The sequence below is a fragment of the Struthio camelus genome, chromosome 9, assembly GCF_040807025.1.
Source record: "Struthio camelus isolate bStrCam1 chromosome 9, bStrCam1.hap1, whole genome shotgun sequence".
NCBI classification, from domain to species: Eukaryota; Metazoa; Chordata; class Aves; order Struthioniformes; family Struthionidae; genus Struthio; species Struthio camelus.
In genome coordinates this window covers 12,918,962-12,934,701 of record NC_090950.1, presented here as the reverse complement: position 1 = coordinate 12,934,701, position 15,740 = coordinate 12,918,962, and the positions used below count along the sequence as shown (strand labels likewise).

At 39.6% G+C, this 15,740-nt stretch overlaps 1 protein-coding gene across 1 annotated transcript in view; it reads left to right on the top strand.

Moving 5' to 3' along the window:
* CUL3 (cullin 3) overlaps nt 1-9,026 on the top strand; it is a 62,015-nt gene extending 52,989 nt beyond the window's left edge. The window contains exons 13-16 of the mRNA XM_068954153.1: nt 346-480; nt 5,566-5,752; nt 7,309-7,454; nt 8,211-9,026. Coding sequence (XP_068810254.1) covers nt 346-480; nt 5,566-5,752; nt 7,309-7,454; nt 8,211-8,342 — 600 coding nt within the window. The 3' untranslated portion in view covers nt 8,343-9,026. The remainder of the gene's footprint in view (nt 1-345; nt 481-5,565; nt 5,753-7,308; nt 7,455-8,210) is intronic.
* Nucleotides 9,027-15,740: the final 6,714 nt, after the last annotated feature.

Genomic DNA, 15,740 nt, shown 5'->3' with positions numbered 1-15,740 from the left:
ATAGAGTGAAGAAACTTGAGGGCAGTCAAATACTGGAACAGGGTCGAGAGAGGTGGTAGACTCTCCATCCTTGGAGATGCTCAAAACTCAGCTGGATGTGGCCCTTAGCAACCTGTTCTTGTTGGTGTGGCTCTGAGTGGTGGTTGGGCTGTGTGACCTTCAGAGGTGTCTCCAACTGAACTCGTTCTGTGATTCTAGTAAACCTGTTAGAGATGCTATTTTGTTGCTTGTGTAGACTGATCTCCAAGATAATATTTCATTGTACAACTTTCTTCTTACTGAGGTAAAAATACTAATTTGGGTGTGGAGAATAACCTAACAGTAGTTTTATGATTTTTAAAATAGGAAGATGGCTCAGAGGTTGGTGTAGGAGGTGCCCAAGTAACTGGCTCAAATACACGGAAGCACATATTGCAAGTCTCCACTTTCCAGATGACGATATTAATGCTCTTTAACAACAGAGAAAAATATACGTTTGAGGTAAGAATTGTGTTTTTCTTAAATAACTGGTAATTTCCTTCTTGCAAATAGCCTAAAACAATGCCAACAGTTTTCTTAGCAATTTGAATAGCTCTTTGAAGAGCCTGTGCCTCTAATTCTGCTGGAATGTGGATCGGGCCAATAAATACGGGAAGCAGAAATGCATCTGGGGGACAATCCTAGAGGGTGCAATTAACTGGGAACAGAAGCTTTCTGGAAAGTTGAAGAGGATTGCAAGTGTGGTTATTCTTAGGCCATGGGGCTATTCAAAAGCTGAAGTTAGAATGCAGCAGGTCGGTCCATTTGCTCATTTTATCTTTGAGAAGCTGGATCTAGAAGGCCCAGGGATGGAAGGATGTTTGTATCCTGGCCTCTTAAAGACTGAAGTGCTTCAATTAGCAGGGCAGAGCGAGCTGCAGAAGTAAGCAACCAAAGGACTTTCTTTGCTTCTCTAAGCTAGCGAGCCAGAAAGGATGATGAAGAGAAGGTCCAGATAGATTCCTGATGAGAAGAATGAAGTAGCCTTTCTGGGAAAGGTAGAAGTTGACAGTTGATAAAAGATGCTGAAGAAGGCTTTGGCAGTGGAGGAGGATCCTGTGCTATGAGACTCAAGTTGATGTATTTGAGATGTTGAAAAGCTTTTTCTGCCCTATAAGGCTGCTGGTTACTCAGACAGTGTCAATTAATAGTTTGGTATGTCTTCTGTTTGAGAGAATGTTGGAGTCCTTGAAAAACCGTATAGGTGCAGCTTGAAACTTCCCCCATCTACTATTCACTGTGCAATGCATAATAATCACTTTTTTGTTTGGATTTTGCTTTTCAGATTACTCAGCACGCTCCTAGCTTGTTAATACAAGAATGTTTCTTTGAATCCATCTCAGCTGGGATTAAGGCAATCGGGGTTTGAAGCGAGCCTCTTCATAAACTGCTCATAGTTCAAAAATTATGATTTTGGGGAACAGATAGCCCTGTTTGCTGTGAACTCCATTTTAGGAGCATTACAATTTAAAGTACTTCCTCTGTGGAATACTTTTGAAAAAGGAGGGGGGGAGTGGGGAAAGAGAGCGAGGGTGGCTGCTTTGGCTTGTAACCAAAGGTTTCTCCTCTTGAAGTTGGCGTTGAAATTAGTCTGGGGGCGACCCTCTCACAAAAATTACAGGCTTTATAAGCAGAACTCTTCAGGTCTCACTTACAGATGAATGAATGACACTTGGTACAACAGTGAAAAGTATGATTTTAAAATGTGCTCTGAATCAGAGTTTATTTCATTAAGACTGGTTGATAGAGAAGGGTATTCGCATTCTTCTGGTTGCCTGTTTTCTTTTTTTTCTTGTTTGGGTGTTTTTGAGCTCTTTGTGTCCCACTGTAACTAAAAGGCATACTTGAGAAGGCATACCTGTTCTGTTTAGCTTCCTTGGGGAGAGGGGTAGAAGATGTCTTTAACTCCAACCAGATCTTACGATGCGCTAGGACAGAATGAATTCTATCTTTGTTCATTGATTATTTAATACCGTGATTAATTACTGAGTGCTGGACAAATGTTATTGCTGTCCTATTAAATTAGTGCTTTTACTGCAACATAGCATGAGAGATGGATGGTGGTATGCTTACAGAAGTATAAAAGCATTTCTAATGTGTAAGCGCTTCTACAGATTCACAGCTGGACAGATTAATTTGCAGTTGTCTTTGCAGCTGGATGGACTTTGTTTTATATTCAGTGTGATTATTAAGTGGAAATCTGACAAGACAAGTTCCTCACAGTAGTCCTACTAGCCATAATGCCATGTGATTGAGAAAAAAATGGGATAACAATGATGTGTACATTCTGCATAAAATTCTATAGAAATTTAAAGAATCATTAAATACCAAAATTCCTTTCCAAAAATTTATGAAGTTATTGGACGTCTGCATGAGAAGGGGTTGTTTGTATATACCAAAGAACTAGTGGCAATATGGGTCCAGTTTAATGCTACTTGCATCTAAGAGGAAAGCTCTTAATGCAGACCTTCAAAGCATGCCAATTTTTCAAAGAATCCAATTTTTTCTAAGTCAACTTCTGCTAATACTCAGAACATATTTTTCTTTTTACTTTAAAGTTCACAGTACATCTCAGTATTTTAAAAGGTGAAATGCACATTTTTAATGGTGAAGTCAAAAATATAGGGGAAAATGGTTAGTTCTCACTTTAGCCTTAGTTATAGCAACCAGGAAATACAGATATGACTGCGGTGGAAGTGAAGCTGTTGTATAATTCAACAAAAAGGAGGCATTAGAACTTAAAACTGGCTTACCCTTTTTCTTTTTTGCTGATCTCTACTTTGGAAGAATTGTAAGTTGAAGTCTGTATAAATGAAAGTCCATTTAGTTTGACAGTGTTATATTGTTCTGTCGAAACAACATGATGTTTACACTACTTTTTTCCTTCTAATAAACTTTTTTTTTTTTTTTACTTGTAACTTGACAGAGGCTGTTCCATGCCTAGAATCATCTCCTTTGTAGCTTCCAGATATAGCTCACTTGGTAATGTTTTTAGAACTGAAATTGTGTAATAGGTAATGCTCTTGTGCGTGACTACAGTGTCCTCTTTAAGGCATTGCTGTATAGAAATATGTTTATTAAAATGTTATGCTGCAGACTGAAGGAAAAAGAGTACAGGACCATCTGTTATCGCCTTGCCATTCATGATATTAGTGACTGAATTGGAAAGCTACGCGGTGAAGTAAAATGAACAGAAATACCTAGTGGTTAGGATAAGGTTCTTTAGCAGCAGAAAGCGCAAATTTCATTTTGCCTCTTCGTTTTGCTTTCACTAGCAGCTGAATGAATATATTTACTTATACAAAATAACAGAGGGAATATATTTCTTTATAGAAAACAAAATAATTTTGGAAGGATTAATTTTAATTCTTTGGCATTAGAAATCGAGGTTTGGGAATCTGCTTCTCACAGGCAGTGTGCTAGCTGTTAACTGGATTTGGTTTGTAGCCTCAAGGCTTTACGGTTAAATAAGTTCTAAAATGTAAGTGCCACCTTCCTCCAGTTTGTTAAAATGATGCTGATCATGCCGTTTCAGTAAAATTCTTTTTAATATGACCGTCTAAAGGGTTATACTTTTTCCTTTTTTCTTTTTTCTCCTCCCCTTTCTCCTTAATACTACTTTATGCTGGATCCAGAAAAAAATGTGAAGGAATCAAGGTGGCGCTTGGGTAAAACAGTTAATAGAAGTAACAGCTTTCTAGGAGCTGCTTGTGAGTAGGCGTTTTGATATTAGCAAATAATGAAGATATTTGGAGAAACATCACTTATTTCAAATTTCTTCACTTTATTTCAAAAGTGAAAATTTCTGAATGCATTATTCTAAGAATACTCATGGCATCAGCGCTTGAAATAATATTTCCCAATCATCCATAAGCAATAGGTATCAACAATTCTGAAATTTTGTAATTTCTCACTTACTGAACTTTTATCTACCTCACTGAAATGAGTTTGAAGTAGTGTGTCAAAAATGCAACTTATGCACATAATTTCCCATAAAGTCAACATGGCACGCTTAATGTTAGGCCGACAGTTGAAAAGGCAGGCATATTTTCTGTCTGAGCCTTGGCATTGCACAGATCCAATATGGAGATATTGAATGTGAGCTGCGTTGTAGTTCATGACAGAGCCCTGGTAGGGGCCAGTACATCCACATTGATTTTATTGTCTCTGTTGACTGAGGGTGGATGACCACAAAAGAGCAGAATTCTTTTCTTGATTGGTATTAACAAAAATTGAGTGCATAGAGTAAATAATATCATTTAATAAAAGCTATTGTACTCTGAGGTTTGACTTTCTGGTTTCTTTTTAAAGAAGTAATTTACAGATCTTAGCCTTCTGAACGCTGGAAGTTGTTACTGCTTTTAGCCTAAAGGTCTTCAGTTTGACTTGCGTGACGTGAGAACTGGGAATGGCTGGGGGCAATGGGAGGGCTTGATGCGGCAAGTACAGCATAAGATGGGGAAGCCAGTAGTGTGACAGCCCTTGGAGTCAGTGTGGTATCTGTGAGGTTTGTTTTTCTCTTCAGTAGTTTAATCTTTAGCTGCTAGAGGTGTCTCAAGAATCAGAATGAGAATGTGGAATCAGAGATGTTTGCAGTTTACTCAGGCTACCAAAGGGGAGAAAATGCAGATGCGGCTCTAATGAGCTCCTAATGAAGAGGAGCTCAGGAAATTAGGTACGCTTGCGGAAGCAGTAGTAGGTGGCCTACTCCTAAAGCATCCATCGTAAGTCATCATCCTGCATCCAGGATAACGCGATGGCTTACCTAACGTGGCTCTCGGCTAACCTTGTAAGGATACTGAGAGGTGAAACCAGTTAGGTAAGTGTTCTTACAGACCTGTGTAGGACATCCTTCTATAGACTTCTTATATTTGTTGCACTGTAATGTTTTCATTTTGTTCTGAATTCCACCTGTAGATAGCTGTGCCAAGGGGTAAGGTAGGGTAGGGTTGTAAATGAATTGTTTCAGGATATTTGAAGAGGAGGTGTAACTGGATCCAGAGTATGTATATGTTTTGGTGAAACTCGACCTTGCCCGCTTTCATTTGTAAAGATCTTGTTTTCGTTAGTGCTGCTGAATGCAGAAACATATGCACATTCCTGATGAAGACCTATATCGTGAACATCGTGTATGTTTTCCATCACTGACCAAGTTACTTGTTCTTAGTTACAAGCTGCAGTTTCATTCTCTTCAGCAACGGTTGCAGATAGTGAGCAAATCCTTTCAAGTTTCCCAAAAGCTACAGTGAAATGTAACAGCTAATTATTTATTCTTCTATTTTCAGCTCGTGGTAGCTATTTACTTGACAGAATTCTCTGTCTGTGCATTGACCCCTGTTGATCACAAGCGATTTTGCATAGTACCTATTGGGACTTTCTTGCCGAATGAATTCTAACCTTTTAAGCCATGGAACAGTAGTAGTACTAGTAGTATTAATCTATTTTGCAAGCTTGAAGACTCACTTTTAATCAATTCGTGCTATTGTTTGCAAAGCATGATACTTATTTTTGCAGTAGCCATAAACTGATGAAGATATGTTTCTTTAGGAAATTCAGCAAGAAACTGATATCCCTGAAAGAGAACTGGTTAGAGCCCTACAGTCCCTTGCATGTGGCAAGCCAACACAACGTGTTCTCACAAAAGAGCCTAAATCAAAAGAAATAGAAAATGGTCATATATTTACAGTGAATGATCAGTTCACATCTAAACTACACAGAGTCAAGATTCAGACGGGTAAGTGGATTTTTATGTTCTGCTGTCTTGCAGCTCCCAAACTGTCTTAGAAAGTTAAATTCTCTTTTGCAGGATTGATGTTTATACAAGTAAAAGAAAGTAACGTTATTTTTTGTTGCATCAATAGGAAAATTTAAATACTGAGGCAAATGTAGCGATCAAGTCAGTTAAGCTTTTTGCTTCTCAAAATCTGTATTTATCGCTTAAAAAGAGACGGTAAGAGAATAGAAATCAAATTATATAGCAAAATTTTAAAAATTTCTGATTCAGAAAAAAAGAAACTGCCTCGTAAATATGTAAGCTGTTGTACTTGGGCAAAATTTTCGAGTGATGTTTTTATCACATGACATAAGAGTGCTCGTTTCCAATTGCCAGGTAGCTGTGACGTCTTTGGACAAAGATCTGAGTGGAGTTTAACAAATGAGAAAAGCTAATGAGTATGATGCCGCTTAACTAGCTCACAGAAGTGCTGACTGGTGTTATACAGAAGTAGTGCTGATATCCTTTGTCTAGAAAGCACTCTGGATGATTAATTTCTGAATTGTAGCATTGCTGTAGTTATGTTTCACAGACAGTGTTCTGGATGGTTAGTTCTTAGCTTTAGTGCATTTAAAAACATATTGTCATTCATTCACAAATCTTGGTAAAGTTTTTGTGGAATTTTGTTTTTCCACTACATAAATATATATGAATTATCAGTTGGGGTTCAAAGCAGTTTTAGAGCAAGCTTGATAATTGTGGTTTTGACTTTCTGCCACAGAAGACTTTTTATGTATATCTTTGTAAAACCCATAAATACTCAGGGCTTTTGAGTGAAGAAAGGCTGGGGGGGGAGTGGTAGCAGCGTGAGAGAGGGGATTGGTTATAATTATGCTGGGGACAAAGGGTAAGAAGGGCTAGACACAAGGGCAGAAATAAAGCAGAAATAATAGAGAACAGAGTACAAAGGAGAATACAGTTGAGTTGGAGAGGACAGAAAAATTAGACTTTTTCTTCTGGCTAATGAAGTTCTTAACTGTTTAACTGATTTGTGAAGTAAATTTTGGATCCTTTTTTCTACTGTTTACTGCATGTTGCCGAGTCATGAATGTATTATCTGCTAAACACAGAACCTGAATACTAAATTTCATTGCAGTGTTAACAGGGTTTAGAATTGCTTTTTTCATTCCCCTCCCCCCCCCAACAAAATGCTATGGATAATTCATAAAAAAACTAGTTAACAGATTATTCACTGTATTAGAGAGAAAAATATTTAATGGCAATGAGGGGGAGGTCAGGTCGGGGCTGTAAACAGATTGGAGTACCGTTCAAATTTTAATGCAGTAACGTTTAAATAACAGATTGTTACTTTGTCAGTTGCTATCAAAATATGACAGAAAGTGTTAATATGTTCTTGTTGCTGCTTTTCATTAAGAACAAGTTTTTAAAATGTCAAAACCCAGAAAAAATATAGCTTGACTTCTGGATGAAATTGAATATTGACGTTAACACAGACATACAGAAAAGCGTTTTAATTTTGCTAAGATAATTTTACTTTCTCTTTTTTTTCTGTTAAGTTGCTGCCAAACAAGGAGAATCTGATCCAGAAAGGAAAGAAACAAGGCAGAAAGTAGATGATGACAGAAAACATGAGATAGAAGCTGCTATAGTTCGGATAATGAAATCTAGAAAGAAGATGCAACACAATGTGCTAGTAGCAGAGGTATACTTGCACGCACTTTTGATATGGGCTTGGGAATTCTTTTTGTTCTTCCTATTTTATTAATTTAAATCATTCTGAAAGGCTTTGGGGAGATATTGTTTTTGATCCATCTTTTTTCTCCTCGAGATATCTTAAAAAAAATCTAAATCCTTACCACTCAATTTAGGACATACTCATGGGTATATCTCGTTTCCCTTGTTCCCTTTAGTGCCTATTCTGATGTCATCAAATTTCTTTAAAAAAAAAAAAAAATCCCACAATGAAAAGCATTACACTTAGTATTAATTTTTTTCTGCTTTGAACTTGTTACTGACTGTTAGATCCCTGTTTAAAAACTTGAGCTATGAGAGAGAGGGGGACAGAGGGAGAAAGAAATGGAAAGAAAGGGAGGAAGAGAGAGAGAATTCTGTTGCTCTAAACTCCTAAGTTTTTCAGCTTCACAAATAGAGGACATTTTCCACTCCTGAACTTCCTTATGACTGTGAATTTGAGAGGATTATCAAGTTGGGACTGTGGATCTCTAGAGGCCAGTACTTTGAATCAGACCCAAAAATGAGCAAGCAGCTGATGCAAGAAACTGGCAGAACTATGCAGACTGCTTTTTATGTTTCATGATTGCAGCCAGCCCCAAAATATTCCTCCCTTTCCTCCCCCCTTTCTCCCCCCCCCACACACATTTTTTTTGGTCAGTTATGATACCTAGTGATCTTACTTGACCTGCAGTTTTATATGACTGGTTTTGATCTTATTTTTTAGGTAACTCAGCAGCTGAAGGCCCGATTCTTACCAAGTCCAGTTGTTATTAAAAAACGTATTGAAGGACTTATTGAGAGAGAATATTTGGCACGAACACCTGAGGATCGCAAAGTATACACTTACGTAGCATAAAATGCGTTCAGAAAATTTGATTTATTCTTGGACTATACTCTTCGCATGAACTGGGAAGTTCTTTTAAATCATTAATATTAAGACGACCATCTCTTCTATTAAATTACAATACATGTTCTAGACCATTCAGATCAAGCCTTTTACTCCTTTTGAGAGTTTTCAACATCAATTGATTGAGCTTCAGGCTTTTCAACGTTATCCCTGTAGAGATCATCCTTACAATTCTTCGGGAAAATGTGAATGTGCCGCGTTTGTTTTCAATACTGTATGAAAACAGAAAAATAAAAACAAATTTAGAAAATACAGCTCATTAAAAAATAAAATTGTTGGAATTTCATTTCCCCAGATCTTCAGTGTTGATGTAAATGTGTTTCTGTAGTGTTGCTTAGCACTTCGCGCATTGTATAAGTTGGGTTGAAAAGAAACCACAACTGGTAAGACAAAATTCCCAGTTATATTGCTCTGCTTCAGATGTTTCTTTACCTAGCCATGTTTAATTTAAATATTTGGTAATCTTACAAAGACCCAAGAATACAACTCTAGCATGTTTCACTCGTCCAGCTGCACTCACTGTTGTTCCAACAATACGAATCAGGAACTTTTTGGGGCTCAGAAAAAAACATAGTAATTTTGGCTTTCCCTTCTGTAATTTGAGTTCTTCTAAATTAAACTCTATATTGATTAGGTTTGTTCTGGTTTCTTTATAGGAAAAAGGAAAAGATTTTAGTGTGTATAAACTGTATAATAATTTTTGCTGTTGTACTCACTGCTGATAGTGGATTGTACAGGGCGATGTTTTTATTTCACTAAATGTAGACAAAATAAATTTAAAATAAATGGATTTAGTGTACACAAACAACTAATTCAAGTGTGTTAGAGTACAGGGATGACAATCTTGGGACTAAATACCGTCCCCTGGGGAAGCATCCTGGGATTATATTTTGTCAGTTAACATAAATTGGGTCTATGGCCAGAGGTTTTCCCTTTGTAAGTACGTGCTTCAGGAGATTAAAGTGAAGCAGTGCGCACTATTTGTTTTAAAAATGCAATCTAAATATGCAATAAAAATTGTTACTATAATGAAATTTTCAGCTCTTACACCATAACTTTTTTCCTCTCTTGTCAGTATGGTACAAAAATAGATGAAAAATTGCAGTTCAATGACATTGTTATTCTGATGGTTAGATTTCAGTTTGTGTGCATTGTACTGCAGAGATTTTATTCAGCTGTATTTTTGACACTGCGAGATGCACAGTATATAGTTTCTCTCCTGTAACTATTTTTCTATTTTTAATTCAATACAATGTTTTTTTTTTTTTTTGGTTCACATTGTTTTCATCCATAGATACTGGAAAAACGTAGCTGGGACGGGCTTCCCAAAACACAGAGATGGAGTTAAGAAGTTGATTGTAGAGCATTAAGACACTGCCAGAGCATTTCTTAACCGCATTAAGCGAGTATGTTGTGGTGGTGGTGCAATATAGCAATCTGATTTCAGTAAGAGTATTTTTGATAATATGTCCCTATTTTCCCCTTCCCTCCTGCCTGTTAGGATACAGAGACTGATTTTATTGTTCAGTAGTAGAATTCTTCTGCTAAAGGGAATGACTTGAATGGCAGTAATGTTTTAGCTAAACTGTTCTCAATGTTATTACTTAACCCTAAATCAGAAAGGCTTTTTCTTCAGTTTACTGCCTAAAGTAAAAGGAATCCTTTCACTGCTCACTGCCCCAACGCACAGAGATTTATTTTTTTAAGTTATCAGAAGAGAGGGGGGCTTGCTTGTCTTCCAAACAGTGTTGGTCAAGAATTTAGTCCAAACAGAAAAGAGCTAAGGCATCAGCAACGCTGAAAAAAAAAATGCCTGCGTGTCTGTGTATGTACATTATACACAAAACTTCAGTTGATAATGCTCTTCACCTTTTTTCAGTAATATTAGAAAAGTTGCAATTGTTTAGTCATAGTACAAATACTAAATATGGGGTTGTAGCAGAGTCTGGTTTTGAGTTATGTCTTGAATTATGAGGAAAAATCTTCCGCCAAATGTAAGTCACTCTTCCATGCATCAACATGAAGGTTTTCTTTTTCGCCTGTCTCTCTTTTTTTTTTTTTAATGGCATTAATGTTATGATAATTGCACGTTAATGCTTTCCAGTGTGCTCTTCAGGGAGGAATGGGTTGACGTCCTTTTCTATGAAGTTTATGGAGATCTTGATGCTGCCTTCAATGACAGGAGGATTTTGTCCTGAGCATTGTAATTGTACTTTCACTGTGCATCAGCTGACGCATTGTAACGCAGTCTGGTTGCTTTCAGCAAGCATGGGATTTGAAGTACTGAGCCTGAATGTTAAATGAACGGCTGTGTAATTATGTGATCAATGGTTTTTTGCAAGCTATGTGGGTAGAGTGTTGCTAAAAGGATACTAGCTGGTGATAGCTGTTTTCAGTAACAAATACTGGTGTATAGTTTCCATTTCAAATTCAATAGAATTTTGAAGACATTAATTATTCAGGCAGGGACTTTTGCTAAGTGGCCTTCGGGAAGCGTGTCCTTTACAGTTGAACTAACAGATCGTGATATTAAGGATTTCAAGATGAAAATGTGAAAACTCCAGTCAGAACAAGACACTGCTATGACTCTGCTTAAGGTGAGTTTGATGCTTATGCCTTTACATTGTTTAGATTAGTGAGATTTCTTTTACAGTTTATAGTAGAGGTCTGCTGTTCCTTATCTCATTTCAGTTCTGTTCTTCCCTTCTAAATTTGCACTTACATTTTATAATTTTGTTAAAATGTCATCAGTAGGGTTACACAGTTGCATGTATTTGTGTAATTATTAGTAAGTTTGATTTCTTTGCCTGAATGTACCGGTAAATGCAGTAACAAGAAATAACAAACGTGGTGTTTATTTCTTTAAAAGTTTTAAAATAAAAAGTAGCTTTTGAATTTCATAGCTATATGAAGATATGCAGGCAGGTACTTTCCTTGTAAACAAGTTTATTTTTAACGGTCAAGGCTACACTTCACAGGCCATCATAACAGATAAGAGTATCCTAGTTATCTCTCATTTAGTTCTTGCTCTTTTCAGTGTTAGTCGCTGTTACAGCCTTGATTCTCATTTGTTTTTTTGTCCCCTAGAATTAATCTGTACAATTCTCCTATTTGCTACAGAATGAATTGACTTTAAGCATAACGTCTGCAAAGCAGATAGTCTTGGATGCTGAGATACTCATGACTGAAACGTTTCTCCTTGCCCCCTTTCGTAGCGACAAACCTTGCTCTGACAACCCTGAAGCTTGCAGTGCCATTACAGTCTGTGCTCATTACCTTTGGCCATTAAGAAGTTGGCAACTTCCATAAAATCACTTTTGTGGACCTGCCATTAGCATTGAACTAAATATTCTGGTTGACTGAAATGTTTTTAATCAAATATGTTGTAATCAGTACAGTATCTGATAGGTGGCATATATATGAAATAGAGCCTGTCATGAGAAATCTTTGGGGGATAAGCTTGTACCAAGAGAAGCTCCCATTTTGTTAAAAGTTGGAAAAGCCAGGATGGTTTGTGATCTCTAGTCATATGTCCAAAACTGACTGGAACCTTTATAGCTTGATTGAAAATTCCTGAACTCTGCTTTGTTCCATCACGGTGGTTAAAGGAGAGGTGGGCTCTGACGGTTAGGTTGCAGTTCTTTGCAGACCTTATGGATTAGGATGAAGATTTGACAGTCTAAAACCAGACTCAGAATAGAGTGCGTGCAGACCTGGTAAGAGGCAATGTTGTGTTCAAAGTTCTTAATTTCTGTCAATATTAGTCATTTTAATATTTCAGATAGGAAAATAAGCAACGTGCTTAGTCTGTAGCATGTGTTTGAGTACCTCTGTTTTCTGGAATGTGTCATGGGAAAAGTTTGTAAAGTGCAGAACTGCATACATGAATGTTATTTATGCAGAACTTCATATATATCCAACTATTAGGGCTGGATAAGAGAACTGGAGAATGATTTATCTAAATTCCTCAGTATGATGGGAAGTATTTGTAGAATTTGCCCACAAACTGGACTGAATATTCTGAATCTCTTTAGACCAGGTATGTTTGTGTTTTAACCTGGTATCTGGCATGGCAGAAGTGAAAGCTAACGTGAAAATGTAAAGATACTATTTTAAATGAAAATAGTGGCAGACCCTTAATTCTCTAACTGGGAAAGAGCTGTGGTAAGCAATACTGTCTCCTGGTAAATTTGCTACTTTTGGGGGTAAGCAACAACATCCACATCATTGCAACCTGTCCATTAAAGTTTATGGGTACAGTGGTCTCCTTCAGAGTAGCAGGTCTGCCCAGATTAGCTGTGCTAGGTGTCGCTTGTTCATACATTTTGGTGTAACCTTACTGACGTGACTGGACTTCCTACTGCAGTAAGATGCTGCCGTGCTGGTGTTAGTATGTGCCAAGTTTATGACAGCTTCACTCCTGTGAAGGTCCTGCTCTTTTCTTCACTTCTTTTCTAGAAGTTGAACTTTTTCAGTGAGTGCCTGGGGGATGATGCCTTTGACATCATTGAGATGAATATGAAATTGATGGTAGGAAAAGAAGTAACCCTTGAACTTGTGGCAGAAATGTTTTACCACTTATGCCCCCTCGCCCATGCTGCAGGTCATCCCAAAAGCTTTGCTTTCCTTCCAAGTACAAGTGCTGAGTTTCCCTCCCGTCTTAGTAACTTCACTTTTCTGTGCGCTCTCTTTGAACAATAAGTTGCCGTAGTTGGTTTAACTTGTATGCTGTATCCTTCAAAAGCTGACAAAGTATTGGCGTTTGAGCTGTCAGAAGCTGAAGCTAAAATGAAGGTGTGCAGTATGTTGTGCCTTCTCAGGAAGGGAAGGTTTAAGCAGCGCAGTTCAGTGCGTTTGTGATGAAAAGCTTTTCCGTTGTCGTTGCAGGATGTGTCCTGTCAGGAGCCGCGAGGACAGCACGTCTCCAGAGAGCGAGGGAAGCGTCTGGTGCAAAACTTGGTTGGAGACTCAGTGCTGGGCGTTGGGGGACAGGTGTTGGTCAGCGCTGCCCAAAACTTGTGCATAACCTGCCTTTAGTAAATTATATTCATCACATATTAAGATGGTAAGCTGCACCGGTTGTTTTGTGGCATCCTGGATGACTTCCAAGCAGAAATGAGTCTTATTAGAGGTGCTTTTTTTAACCAAGAAGTAGGTTTCCTGAGCCTGGCAGAACCAAAATGACAAACCTGCCTCGTACATCGAATGTTGGGACACTGACGGAAACAGATGTCAGCAACGTATTTGGCAGCTTATGTCCCGAATCTGTTGACACATCTGGTGAGATAAGTGGGGTCTGCAACACCTCCCAAAGGCACTGGTGTGGAACCGCGTGGCCTGCGGGATGGCCACGTGGGTGCCGCTGCGCCCCCCCGCCTGGGACGGGGGTGCGCTTTGGGGGCGGCCGAGGGCCAGGAACCCATTTCGAAGGGAAATTGTAAGGTGGCATTTTGGGTTTGCGCAGTCACCGTTTAAAAACTCCCCAGAATAGGACACTGGAATCCGTGGATCAAGCCCGAGCGGCCGTTGCGGGAGAGGGGACGGGGACAGCCAGGCGCCCTGGCGGCCGCGGGAGCCCCGTGGGCGGCCTGGCGGCAGGTGCCTGGGACGGGCGCTGTGGGCAGGGGCAGCGGGAAGCGGTGGTGGCGTCCGGTGGGCTCATCCGGTCCAGCGCAGCGCAATACGATGCAGTCCCCCCAGGGCCTCAGTGGGGCGACACCGGGTCACGTCCCCCCATGTGGCAGAAGCGGCATTAATTCCTGCTGCGTCAGGTGCCCACTGGGCCATTACCTCTGCCCACGGGCCTTAAATAAGCTTGGGTGGTTTGTTGGGGTTCCCCCCCCCCTTGGCTAAAGCTCTGTCAAGTATCTAGTAATGCCTTCAGTACGCGGCTTTTAGGGTTTCTGGCTCGAAAGGTTTAAGGACGTGTTTTGAAGGAGCGTGGGTGGGGACCAGAAAAGCAAGCGCTCTGCTGGCTGGGCGTGTTGGAGGATGCGTCCATGCGGCCAAGGAGGACGGAGTCACACCTGCGAGGGGAGGTGGGAAACCCGGCGAGTAACGAGGCTGGAAGCTGAACCCAAAGGTCTTGGTTTTTCAACCTAACCGTGGGACACATTGTGCTTTTCAAGTTATAATGCCAGGTTTTATTTCCTGAATGTTTCTTGAAACCTGAGGAAGTTTCAATAGATTCCTGAAGGCCGCAAGAAAATCTTTGGACGATTTAGCAGTGTAATTTGCCCCCCTCGCCCCTTTCTGTCTAGCGTGACCTTCTCTTCAGATCAGCGTTGCAGAGGCCGGGTAACCTTTGGGATGTGGCAGATGCAGCGAGTCTCGTGCTTCATGAACCTGGAGCGGGTTTTAAGGAAACAAAGAGTAAAACACTAACGAGCCCTGTCCAGACTGAGCTGCGGGTGTCCGTCCCAGCGCCGGGTGTGCGGTGGGATGACCCAGCTGGGCTGACTGGGAACGGCCTTCGCAAGGAAACGTTCACTGTACAGATTGGGAAGGGTTTTTGCCCTCCCAAAAGCAGTATTTCCCCAGCTCTTGGAAACGCACAGTATCTTGTGTGCGTGCTTTACGCAGAGTGGTTTGTTTCAATAGCGAGCCATAACTTTGTAGTTTATGGAGTTGCTTAATGTCAAGCGTAGTACTGGGCACAATCATATCTACTGTTTTTGTTTCACAGGTCCTGTTGCAGTGCAGCGGCACTGAACAGCAGCAAGTGACTGTTCAACGCCTTTTTGAAGTCGTTAAGTGATGTATGAGAGGTAGGGGCAGCTCTACTAAGAAACTAAACACCAAGGTACAGAGAACTAAAGTATCCATTGTTTTCTTTAACACTGACCTTTGATATCATGGTATATATACCATGATATATTCACTAAAGGTTTTTTTTTTCCTCCTCTTGCTGGCACTGTGCAACACCAAAGTTTAGTGTAAACAATACTATAAAAATAGCAAGTTGACCAATACAATTGCTGTGGATTGATTTATGGGTCGTATCCTCAAGCAGGCAAAATGCCCGTTGAAATCTGTAGGAATTCATCACAAGTCTAGGCTGCATGATTTGGCTTTGACACTTGGGGAAGAGGTACGTTAGTTGCTTATTCCCTTGAAGGAACTGCTAGTCGTTACTCTGCTTGGAGGAAGCCGGTGATTACGCTCTTTGGGGGAAGCAAGCCAGATTTCACAAGGAAGTATAAAGTGTAGTCCTAGGAAGTCTTGATTCAAATTAGGCCTACTTCACCTGGGTTTCAGCTAAGAAATGATTAACAGTAATAATGTCTGAAACTCCATTGCTCTGCGCTTGTCCTGTCCATTCAGTGAGGTCAATGTGTTGTGGATATA